Genomic DNA, 12,795 nt, shown 5'->3' on the forward strand with positions numbered 1-12,795 from the left:
ACTAGATTCTTAGGTTCTTCTCTTTATGCCCTAATTTCCTTTCCAGATCCTGAGCCCTTGTCTTGAAACCTGACCTTTCTCTCCAACCTCTAAGGACCCCTCTCTTGTCCCCTGTCCTGCTGGCTTGGTCCTCTGCCTCCAGCTGAAATTCCAGGAACAGGCACAGAGAGCCACCTGATGCCCTTGGACTTGGGTAGCGGAGACAGGGAGGGTCTGTGGACTGTAGGTTCCAGGAGCTCCTGTCCTTTCTTTGACAGCCCTGGAGAGGAGGAGAGAGGCTGGCAAAACCTGTTGGCCAGGAAGAAGAGGAGATACCAAGGGAGTGTAAGGTTTAACAGATGTGCATATGTCATCCTCTGTCTAGACAGCTTCTAGGCTTGTGAGGCTCGGGACCACACATTTCCACTCCTCCACTCTGCCTGCTACTTGCTAAAGCTATTTCCCCTGCCTGAGGCACCCTGTCCTCCACACCTTCTTCAGAGCCTGCCCAAATCCTGTGGATTTTTCAGAACTTTGTTCCTCTTAGGCTTCTCAAACTTTTCTCTGTAAGGACTGCTCCACGCAGCCCTCCCTGAATGCCCGCAGACCAGCAGTTCCCCCCCTTTTGCTTCCTGGTCGTACCACACACTTAACCTCAGCCTCTTGTATCATTTCTCAGTTTCCAAGTAGGCATGGGAGTCAAGAGAGGACTCTTGGGATCAGAATATCTGGGTGCAAATCTCGGGCATGCTATCCGCTTGCTTTATCAGTATAGGGGCCCTGCAGGAAACAGATGGCGCCTCCAACAAAGATATGAGCAGAGTGTAAGAAAATGAATAGTACAGATCTCTAGGGCTGAGAACAGTGGGGAGCATTTGCTGGAACCTGGCAAGGGCCACCCACAGGAGCGGTGGCCTTCAGTAGAGCAATAGAGGGATATGGTCGGTTCCTAGCAACTGGGCAGAGAAGGCGCCTGGAAAGTACCCAGGCCTCTCTCTCTTCCCATACTGCCTTCCCTGGGCAGTGTCTCCCTGAGCCAAATCCAGCCAGGAGCCAGAGAGCACAGAGCCCATTGATGTGGTCCATCCAAGCGACGAGATTCAGCACCCAAGCAGCGCAACCCTGGGGAAATTCTCGAACCTCCCCATGCCTCAGCTTCCTCACCCGCAAATAGAGCATCCTAACTCATAATGTTGTTGTAAGGGTGACCTGAGTTGACACAGGAAAACTGCTTAGAATTTAGAAAAGTGCCCAGGGTCCGTGATAAGCACGTCATATAAATTTTAGTTATTTCTTCATTGTTCTCGTAGGGTATTTACTGTGTTGGTCTGGGCATTTCCTGTTGCAAATGACAACCCCGATTCAGATTAGCTTCAGCAACAAAGGGCACTTGTTTGAGCCTGTAACTGGCTACAAGGTGGAACTTGCTTCAGTCCAGTGTCAGGAGCATCCTCTCTCAGGGGCCAATTGGTAGCTGGGCTGGGCTTACCCCTTCCCAGTACCCACCCAACTGTTTCTTACTTCTCTCTCATTGGCCAGGCTTGGGTCACATGTCTGTCTCTGGGCCAATCACTGGCGCTAGAGAGATGAGATGTGCTGATTGGCTACACTTGGGTCACATCTTCTGTCCTGCGTTCACACTGCACGTAAGCAGAAAAAAAGGAGTTGTCAGTGCCCCCTAGCAGGGCTGGAGTACGAGTACTGTTATCAGGAGGGAGAACAGTCTTTGCCAAGTCAGTAGTATTTTCAATGTCTGCTATGTCCGAAGCACTGTTTTAGGTGTTGGGATACAGATGTGAACAAAGCTGACAAAAATCCATACCCTCAGATTATGAACTGACTTTCTAGTGGGGGAGAGCGACAAAGAAACAAGTAAAATATCTAGCTGTCAGAGGTGGTAGGTGCTACTGGGGAGGAAAGAGATTTCCATTTTAACCTGCAAAGGCGAAATTTGAGCAAAGACCTGAAGGAGGTGAGGAAAGGGCCGTGAAGAGATCTGGATGAAGGCTCCAGGCAGAGGGAACAGCACGGGCAAAGGCCCTGGGGTGGGGACATGCCTGGCATGTGCAAGGAGCAGCACAGACACCGTGTGGCCAGAGCCAAGTGGGCCAGGGGGAAAGTGGAAGGTGATGAGGTCAGGAAGGGATGGGCAGACTGCGTAGGGTCTTGTAGGTCCTTTGGAAGGTTTGGAGGTTTTTATTCGGCATTAGATGGGAGCTCTTCAGGACTTTTCAGTAGAGGAAGACAGACTCTTGTTTTAACAGGATCCTTCTGCCTGCTTGATAGAAGGAGGTGAAGGTAGAAGCAGGGAAATCAATTAGGAGGCTGTTATAATCCAGGCAGGATTATCCTATTACCTAACCCTGTGACATAGTAGGCCCTAAATACATATTTGTAAAGTAAATGAAGGAAGACATAAGTGGTCTGGCTCTCTAGACCACCTAGGAAGGTCCACAGGTCTGGTGCAGGGGCTCTGGCCCCAGCACAGGGCATCTTCACACCCCACAATTTCCTTTCTTCTCACCTCCCAGGGAACTTCTCCTGCCTGATCAATGCCTTGTTCTGACCACTTCTTCCTCTCCCACTCTGTCTCCCTGGGCTGCCTGATCACTCCCAAACTCCTCTCAGCTACTCTTGTTGGATTTGGGGCTCCTCAGAGGAAAACAGCCATCTGGATCTCTCTGGACAGGCCTGGGTGAGGTCCCAGGCGTTTCCCCAAAGCTGTGGTGCACAGTCAGCCTGAGACCCACTCCTCTCTGCAGGTCAGATAAATCCAGAAGCAGGAGTGATGTTTCTGAATGCTCAGGATACTAGGCGTTTCCAGTGATGTCTTCCTGGGCTGGGAGGGCTTTGCCAAGGTCTGTGAGAAAGACACAGGACGAAGAGAGGAGCAGGATGGACCTTTCATCAAGCTGGTGGGAATAAGTGGTGGTGTCCGCGGGATGGAAAGAGCATCACTTAGCTAGCACTGCACAGATTCACCAGATTCTCGGTTCAGCCACTTTGAATCTTTACTAAGAAGGAGGAAAATGGAGGCAGAATCCCTTGTGTCATTTTTAATTGATTTCTCCAGCATACAGAGAGGGGCTGGCACAAGTCCAGGGAAAGTGGGAGCTGGGGGAATTCATCAAAAATCGACCTACTGATGACTTGAGCTGATGAACTAATTAGCTCCTATTATTCTCCAGTCTCTGGTCATGGAGATTTGACTTCCATCCAGAGGAGCAGCATCCTGGCTGAAGGGTTACAGCTGCCTGGGAATGGAGAGGGGAGCATTGCTAAGAAGACCAACATGGGTGCCAGGAAGAGTCCAGTCGACCATATCCCCCAGCTCCACCCACCATCTGGCCCGGCCCCCCTGTACCTCTGCATCACAGGCCCAGAGCCAAAAAGGCCCTCCAAGGGCACCTGGCCTCCTACTGTTTCAGAGGCAAATGAGAAAACTGAGGTTGGGAGACTCTTAGGAACTTACCTGGAGATCTGCTTCCAGGAGGTTCTGGTTGAGCAGCTGACTCAAGCCAGAATGGGTTTGAACCCAGTCTCTGCCCATTATTTGCCCATGTGATCATGGGAAAGTGCTTTTAATTCTCTGTGGCTCAGCTTCCTCATCCATAAAATGGGTATACTATCGATGGGTGGATATGCGGATTAGACAGGTTGATATATCAATACATAAAATGCTTAGAGCAGGAACTGGAGCGTTGCAGGCCCTCAGTAAGCATTTGCTGTTACTATTTCTGGTATAAGAGAGTTGCTATTTGTAGGGCATCCGTCGGAAATTCGCTATTATTTTATCACTCGATGTCTATCTGAAGGAACATGAATGTGTATTTTTTTTTATTTAACTGTAGTTGGTTTACAATATTGTGTTAGTTTCAGGTGTACAGCTTCAGATTCTTTTCCATTATAGGTTATTACAAGATACTGAGTATAGTTCCCTGTACTATACAGTAAATCCTTATTGTTTATCTACTTTATATATAGTGATGTGTATCTGTTAATTCTATACTCCTAATTTATCCCTCGCCCCTCCCCTTTTCCCTTGGGTAACCATAAGTTTTCTGTCTGTGAGTCTATTTCTGTTTTGTAAATGAGTTCACTTGTATCAGTTTTTTAGGGTCCACATGTGCTATCATATGATATTTGCCTTTCTCTTTCTGACTTATTTCACTTAGTATGATAATCTCTAGGTCCATCCATGTTGTTGCAAATGGCAATGTTTCATTCCTTTTTATAGCTGAGTAGTACTCCATTGTATATATATCCCACATCTTCTTTATCCATTCAACTGTTGATGGACATTTAGGTTGTTTCCATGGCTTGGCTATTGTAAATAGTGCTGCAGTGAACATTGGGGTGCATGTATCTTTTTGAATTAGAGTTTTCATCTTTTCCAGATATATGCCCAGGAGTGGGATTGCTGGGTCATATGGTAGCTCTATTTTTGGTTTTTTAAGGAAACTCCGTACTGTTCACCAATTTACATTCCCACCAACAGTGTAGGAGGATTCTATTTTCTCCACACCCTCTCCAGCATTTATTATTTGTCGAATTTTGATGATGGCCATTCTGACCAGTGTGAGGTGATACCTCATTGTAGTTTTGATTTGCATTTCTCTAATAATTAGTGATGTGGAGCATCTTTTCATGTGCCTATTGGCCATCTGTATGTCTTCTTTCGAGAAATGTCTATTTAGGTCTTCTGCCTGTTTTTCGATTGGGAAGTTTGTTTTATGAATGGGCTGGCTGGAGTGTCAGTCAAGCTCACGCTTTCAATTGCAAAGCACAAAGCATCCCAGTGTGTTTCCCAAGGCAGGGAGACATGGACTGATAAACAACATGATTCAAGGATCCCCCCCTCCCATGATTTGGGATAATTCAGGGACCCATTAGAGTCTAGGGCATGTCTCCTTTTCAATCCTCTCAAGCCTCCCATTACCTCCAGCAGAAAGTCTCTGGATGGTGCTAACGTGCCTCGTTGCCTTTCAACACCTGCTAATTTCCCTTAAACAGAGAGACAGTGCAAGTATGAGAGCTGCCAGCCCAGAGCTCAGCTTAGAGCCTTAAATGTGAACTAGAAGCTGTTAGACGGACGGAGTAACACAGTTTCTGCTCTGTTTGACTTTATTTGTGTGATTAGTTCTACAGGAAAGGGACGCTGTTTTTCCATTTATTCTTGGATATTAAGTCGTCTTTTTCAAAACCATGTGTTTATGTCTTTATTTTTAAATGAGGCTATTTAAAGGAGCATGTGAACCAAATCATAGCGGAAGGGTTGTGCAGAGCCGGCAGAAACTGGGGCTATGGCCCCTGAATATGAGAAGCTGGGAAGCATGAGTTCAGTGGTGAGAGGCCCTCACCAAGCTGTCAGGGAGAACAGAGGTCAAACCCTGTCCCTGCTGTTTTCTCTCCAGGTGACCTTAGGACAGTGATTATGCCTCAGTTGTTCTCAGTTTTGTTTTGTTTTTTTTAATTAATTTATTTGTTTGCTTTTATTTTTGGCTGCGTTGGGTCTTAGTTGCTGCGCGTGGGCTTTCTCTAGTTGCGGTGAGCGGGGACTACTCTTCATTGCTGTGCGCGGGCTTCTCATTGTGGTGGCTTCTCTTGTCGCAGAGCACGGGCTCTAGGCGCAAGGGCTTCAGTAGTTGTGGCACACAGGCTCAGTAGTTGTGGCTCACGGGCCCTAGAGCACAGGCTCAGTAGTTGTGGCTCACGGGCATAGTTGCTCCATGGCATGTGGGACCTTCCCGGGCCAGGGCTCGAACCCGTGTCCCCTGCATTGGCAGGCAGATTCTTAACCACTGCGCCACCAGGGAAGCCCTGTTCTCAGTTTTTAAATGGGGATAATAGTAGTACCTGTGTGAAAGGGTTGTTGGGGAGATTGAGGGAGATGCTGCGGAGTGCCTGATGTGGGACCCAGCTGCAGTGGTGCTGATAATAATCTAATAATGGTTTTCACTGTGAATGATGTGTTCCAGTCAGTACACACCATGTGCCAGGCTCTGGACTCAGCATTCTGCCTTATCTCATTTAATCCTTCACGCCCATTTTATAGATGGGGAAACTGAGGCATAGAAGGGTTAAGTTACTTGCCTAGGGACACCCAGCAAGTAACTTTAAAGTCCATGAATTAAGTATCATATAACATGGGCACAAAGCAAGTGCCCAACACATGTCACTGCAGCCACCCTGGCTATTGCGAGATGTGGGCTTTAGCAGATGAGGAGATGGAGGTGGAAGTCGATGCTTGTCCGCCGGTCCCATGAAACTCACAGTTCCCAGGTCAGCTCCCCAATAATGTGGCCTTCATCTCATCTCTCTGCACAGATGTCCTTTCAGAGGCCCCTGGGGTGGGAAGCCCTGTGTGGAGCTTGCTCTCTATTCTCAGCCCTCCCTCACTCTGTAGAACACAGAGAACCTCACCAAAATCTCCATTCCTTTATTTATCTGAATATTTATTTGGCACTGTTCTGTGCCAGGCATGGTACTAGGTGCTGGGGACAGAGCTGTGAGCAACACAAAGCCAGCCTCTGCCCTCATGGAGCTGACCCTCCCATGGGAAGAACTGGGCAATAAATAAGATAATTGCAGGTGTAGTAGGGACTATGAGGGAAATAAAACAGGTTATAAAATACAGAGAGTGCCTGGGGCGGGGGCACCACCTCAGATAGGGCAGTTAGGGCAGGCCTCTCCAAGGAGGTGACATTTGTGCCAAGACCTGGCAGAGGCGAAGGAGCCCATCAAACAGAATCTGGGGAAACATTCTTTCAGGTTTAAGGAAGAGGAAGTGCAAAGGCCCTGGGGCAGGAACAAGCTTGACTTGTCTAAGTGACAAAAGGAGCCACGGGTCTGAGAACAATTGAGAGGACCGGGGAGAGGTGGGCAGGGGTCGGATCACACCCGCCCCGTAGGGCTTGGTGGGGAGTCTGCATTTTGTACCCCAAGCCATGAGAAGCCAGGGGAGGGTCTGAGCAGGTGAATGACAGGTCTGGGACTAAGGTGAGCTGAGTGCCTTGCGCCTGTCCGCCTGGAGTGGGTGCCCCTTCAAACCTGTGCCCTGAGCACCTCCCTGGCCTCACCTAGTCCAGGCCCTGTGAGTTGTATGTTTGGATTTGAATTTTAGAAAGATCCTGCTGGCTGCCCCCGGGGGGCATGGAGGGTGGGGGCAGGGGAGGAAGTGGGAGACCCCTTAGGCGGCTGGTGCTGTCCCTGGGAGAGATGATACAGGCAGCACATCCCCCTGTGCGGAACCTGGGGTCCATGATGAGTCCCCTGAGCTGTGGCTTGGGGTGGGGTGGGGTTCCCCATGACAGCAGGGGCAAATGGAGTCGTTCAAGGTCACGGGAACAGTGACTCAGCCCGACTCCAACGACCTTGGTTTCCTCCCAACACGTCTGCTTGCTTGCTTTTTCTTTCCTTTTAGATGAATGAGACCAAAAGTCTATATCTGGACAGGACTTGAAGGCTCATTTCCTCAGGAAGTAGAAAAATGACCACAGAGAGCAAAGAGTAGAGCAAGATCTGAGACCCGCCTGAGCCAAGATTAGCTGGCCCACCTCCCCTCCCCTACCTTTGCCTGTGACCCCATCTGACCCGGGGTCAAGGGGGTGACCAAGGTTGCAGTCGAATGTGACAATTCTTCTCCCTCAGCTTTTTGGCTCTCAGTTTTCTCTGTTGTCATTTTGTTTATTTTGCAACGTAAAACCAATATGAATAACTTGCCCAGTTACAGGATCTGTTGGCGGGGGGACCTTTGCGAACATCCCCGTTGGATTGAGTTCTTATAACAGTCATGTATCCCCATTTTATTCATGGGGAAACTGAGGTTCCTCGCTGGCTTATTGATGGGGAGACCCAGCTGGTGAGTGACTGGAGCCAGGACTGAAACACAGAGTTGTCCAGCCCAAAGCATCAGCCCGGCTCGTCCAGACCCGTCCCCGAATCGCACGCTACCGGAGAGCTGGGGCTCCATCCACTCACCTCTGCATCCTCCATGGTGCTGGCAGAGAACAGATGACCAGAAATGTCTGCTCCTCCAGATTGGGCTTTTTCTTTCCTTTCACTGGGAGGCGATTAATGGACTGTCTTGTCACTGCACTGTCTTGCATTGGTTGGATGGTTCAGAGGCAGGCTGACTACCTGACTTGGGACTTGGGCTGCCACCAACTCATCCAGAGGATCGCTGGGTCCAAGAGAGGAATTCTGTCTGCAGAAGTGGTCTCCGAAGGCTTTCCTGCCAGTCTGTTCTCTGAGCCAGTTGCAAATACTTTTCCTGTAACTTCAGCCAAATTGGGTTTTTGTTCTGCTGTAGCTGTCCCTGATCAAAGAAACTCTCACTGTCACTGCCAGAAGCCATCGTAGAAATCATTATGCAAGTCTGAGCAGTTGGGCAGCCTTTACAAAAAGATTGACCTGATTCTTTTCCTCTTACTTTAGATCCGTGAGGAGAGAGGGAGGAGAGAAAAGAAACAAATCCACAAAACACAACTCCAGACTCCTGCATCCTGCCAGAAGCAAGGGATCAGCGGAAACGTAAAATGGCACCCCCCGGTGTCCTGCTTTGCTTGCTCTCTGCAATTGTCTTCTCTCTCCTGGATGGAAGTGTGGCGTTCCTGTCCCACCACCGCCTGAAAGGCAGGTTTCAGAGGGACCGCAGAAACATCCGTCCCAACATCATCCTGGTGCTGACGGACGACCAGGATGTGGAGCTCGGTAAGACCCTGGCCGCTGGCAGGCGGTATCTACCAAGCTCACCACGCTGGGTCTCAGGATCCTGATGCAGGATGCTCGGGTAGACCCTGCAGAGTTCATGTCCAATCGATTGAACCAAGTCCTGGGGTGGTCCCACACGCGTGAATGCACAGCTGGGTCCTCGAGGTTAGGGGCCTCCAACCTTTTTCTAATGCGGAACCATTCCTAGATTCCTCCAAAGTCTTAAGGAGAAGAGATGTTAAGACCAATTCATTATTTGTGTCCAATTTCTATTGAGAACCTACTACATTCCAGGCAATATTCTAGGGCCTGGAACTTCAGTAATGAGTCAGGCAGGCACAGTCTCTACTCTCATGGAATGAGGGAGACAGATAATCAGAATCATTGCTAGTTCACATGGAAGATAATTTCGAAGGGAGAAATGCTCTGGGGTAACTGAAGAGGGTGCTGGATGAGGGGGAGGGATGATCAGAGCTACATTGGATTAGTTATCAGGGAGGGCTCCTCAGAGGAGGTGATATTTGAGCTGACGCTGAACAGAAAGAAGAAATCAGCCTGGGGCATGTGTGTGCGTTGTGTGTGTGTGTGTGTATGTATGTATGTATGTGTGTACGTACCCCTGCTGCACCAATCCTAACAGGTTTGGGTGGGCTCAGCCTTCCTTGGTGGCATCTAGGGGCAGGGAAGGTGGGCCCTATTGCTAGTGACCCGACTCAATTCACAGATTTGGTGCTTCAGGAGGGTAAGGGCAGCCGCCTCTCGTCCTGAGCTGCTTCCCCTCTTAGTGCTGTGGGCTCCAGGTAGAGCGGGTGAGGACAGGGGCCCTTGCCAAGATGTAGCTCATTTACACCGACGGCAAGCAGGAAAAGGGCACACTCCCTTTATTGCCCACACAGCCTCCTACCTGAGCCGTATCCTCGCTTCACTGTGTAAACCATCCTGGACTCCTCCCCCTCCCTGCTAAGCAAGGCCCTGGGCTCCTCCACCCAGCTGGGCGTCTTCATTTACATGAGGCATTTCTCACCACATTTTCATTCGCGTGAGAAGAAGCCCCATAAATGAGGCCACCAGGAACGAGGCCCCCAGAGTCAATCTCAGCTGGACCTTCTGTTCCCCGGGGTCAAACTCTACCTATATTTCCAGCTCACCTTTGGGGGTCTCTCTCAATGTCAGTCTTCTTTCTTCTTTTCTTGTGTCTTCTCCCCCTTCGAATTCACTGATTTTATCGATTCCATTTCTCCACATTAAACCCTACACAGCGCTGCCCTAGAGATGCATCTAGGGGGGCGAGCCACAAATGCAAATCACATAAGTAATTCTAAATCTTTTATACTTTTTTAAAAAGTAAAAAGAAACTGGGGAAATTAATTTTAAAGACATATTTTGCTGAACCCAATATATCCAAATTATTGTCATCTTAACATGTAATCAATATAAAAAATCATTAATGAGATAGTTTACATTTTTTATATTGCTTTTGAAATCTGGCATGTACTTTACCCTTAGAGGACATCTCAGGACCAGCTACCTTTCAAGTGCTCAGTAGCCATTTATGGCTACCGTACTGGACAGCATACAAGCCCCTCTGCATTTTCCTTCCCCTATAAGTTAGATTTCCCTTCTCATCATCAGTGATGATGATAGACATACTACTGGGTATTGTGAAGATCTGGGGAAAAGCCTTCCAAGCAGAGGGAACAGCGTGTGCAAAGGCCCTGAGGCAGGACCAAGGAGACAGATGTGGCTGGAGCCTGAGGAAGGGTCACAGCATGACCCTGGAGAGAAGGAAGGGAGCCAGATCTTGGAGGTTCTCGTGGGTTGTGGTAAGGCGTGCCAGTAGTTGACCAGGTGAGCGGTGGGCCTTTAGCCTCTGTCCACTATCAAAGGGCAACTGACTGTTGTTGGTGGCAACAAATTTAAAGGTTTACTGGAAAAGCCTTTGCAGCCAAACATAAGATTGCGGTGAAGATCCAACTGCAAGTCTGCACCCTTTTTGGATCCATTATTAAAAATACGAATCAGTCTTTTAAGCACCAAGTAAAGGTGATTTATATACATCCAAGCCATTCCTTATAATGATTCATATTAATGATCACAAGTATAGATGTTTCTCGGGGAATTTATCTGTGCAAAAAGAATTTGCAGCCAGGAAGCAATCAAAGCCCAGGGCTTTTATTGACAGTTTGACACATGTGATACCTATCTCACAGGCGGCATGTAGAATGAGCCGCATTCGATAACCATGGGGAGCCTACAGGAAGTGTCCATAGGACTGTGAGTTTTGTTTCTGGCAGAATTATGCAGAGTGCTCACAGGCAGCACCTGACCTCAGGGCACCTTGGTCTTGCCTCATGGGGCCCCTCAAGCTGTTTCCATCGTAGTCCTGCCTGGGACCCCCCCCGGACGTTTATTCATGCATTCAACAGATATTGATTAAGCATCTACTCTGTGCAGCGCACTGTGCTGGGAGCGGGAGGACTGGGGAAGGATCCCTCCAGCTGGAGAGAACAGGAAAGGCAAAGACAGTTAGAAATGAGCTTGGTGGGTCGGGACAGAAAGAATGCCTGTGAGCCAGGTGGAGGGACCCAGGATATAAGTGGAGAGAGATGAGGCCAGGTCTTGCGGGGCCTTGTGGCCATGGTGAGGGTTTTGAGTTTTATTCTTAGTGAAACAGACATGAGTGAAGATGGGCCTTGAGCAAAGGAGGGGCTGTGACCTGACTTAGGTTCCATTAGGATCCCTCTGGCTGTCATGTTGAAATTAAATGACATTAGGAAGACAGGACCATAATGGGGCAGGCGAGGATGGAAGCTTGGACCAGGGCAGGAACAGTGGAACCCGAAAGACATGCATGAACGGGTTGGATGGGGGGTGTGGGTGGTGAGGAAAGGAGGAGCATTAGTGGCGACTCCTGGATTTTTGGCTGGAACCAAGGTGAATGATTGAACACGCACTCATAGGAGCGCCGCATTTTTGCTGCAGCTACGTGATCTAACTAAGCCTCATGTCAGAATCTGATTGTAAGTTTGCACCTGTGACTCTCGAATAAAGCCAGCAGCATATGCAAATATAAGGAAAGGGCCTCCGGGTGTGATGAGGACGTGGGAGAGAGGAAAGCAGAGAAAACCAGGGCTACCTTACGACACCTAGATCCATCCTCTTCATTTTAGATGGAGAGACTGAGGCCCAGAGAAATGAAGTCACTCGTCCAAGGTCCCACAGCTAGAACGTGGCTAAATAAGATTTGAACCCAGAGCCTGTGGTCTTAACCACTACTGTACTTCACCAGTCTCCTGGGATGGCTATTCAGTTGTTTCCAGATTGAGAGTGTGTTTGTTAGTAGTTTCCACTATTACCAACACCGTTGCTGAGAACGTCTTTATACGTGCATCTTTGCATAGGTGAGCGAGGATTTCTGAAAGATAAATTCTGGGAAGTGGATGCAGTAGGTTTGGAGCCCTCGTGTTCGGTGGCATCTGGCACTTTCCCGCCCCGCAGCGCTCACTTGCACAGATCGGTGCCTACAAGTCTTCCCTTCTGCGAAGGAGCCAGCCCCTCCAACAGCACTTGGAAGAGGCTGTGCTTCTTTTAGGAGGTGAGGGATGATGGCAAGGTGGTAGTGGGGGGAGGGTGGGATTTTTATAAACCACCAGACAGACCCAGATCAATAATGCATGTTCCCCAAAAGGCCAGCACATTATCTCACAGTCAGCAACAACTGGCACACAGAGGGTAGTCCTAAAAAATTTATCATCTGCTATTTTCTGCTCATCCAGGCAGCAGTTCTGATGGTTCTTGGGGCTGGAGACTTCTCGACTAAGATGATTGCAGGCTCCCTTCCAGTCCCGGGGCGGAGAACAGCCATCCATCCTAATTAGGGTCTGGATGAGAGAGCTGGTGTGGGACACAGCACAGAAGAGGAGCTCTTTCTGTTTCCTAATTGTGAGGGGGGGATGCATTTAACATGCCTCCCTGAGTTGTCATCTGGAAGTGTCCAGTGCCCAGGGGAACAGGTTCCAGGGCATATTGGTCAGTAAGTGGCCTCCATTATTAATATATTTTTCAGAGTGATTGGGAAAATCTCTGTGTTTGGATGACGCTTGG

At 49.0% G+C, this 12,795-nt stretch overlaps 1 protein-coding gene across 4 annotated transcripts in view; it reads left to right on the forward strand.

The window, feature by feature from the left end:
* The window catches only part of SULF2 (sulfatase 2), a 142,512-nt gene that overhangs the window by 21,981 nt on the left and 107,736 nt on the right, over positions 1 to 12,795 (forward strand). For all 4 annotated transcript variants that reach the window (XM_061210358.1, XM_061210357.1, XM_061210356.1 and 1 more), the window contains exon 2: positions 8,416 to 8,691. In XM_061210358.1, the coding sequence (XP_061066341.1) occupies positions 8,517 to 8,691 (175 nt within the window). In that variant the 5' untranslated portion in view covers positions 8,416 to 8,516. The remainder of the gene's footprint in view (positions 1 to 8,415; positions 8,692 to 12,795) is intronic.

The sequence above is a fragment of the Eubalaena glacialis genome, chromosome 13 (assembly GCF_028564815.1).
Source record: "Eubalaena glacialis isolate mEubGla1 chromosome 13, mEubGla1.1.hap2.+ XY, whole genome shotgun sequence".
Taxonomy (NCBI): domain Eukaryota; kingdom Metazoa; phylum Chordata; class Mammalia; order Artiodactyla; family Balaenidae; genus Eubalaena; species Eubalaena glacialis.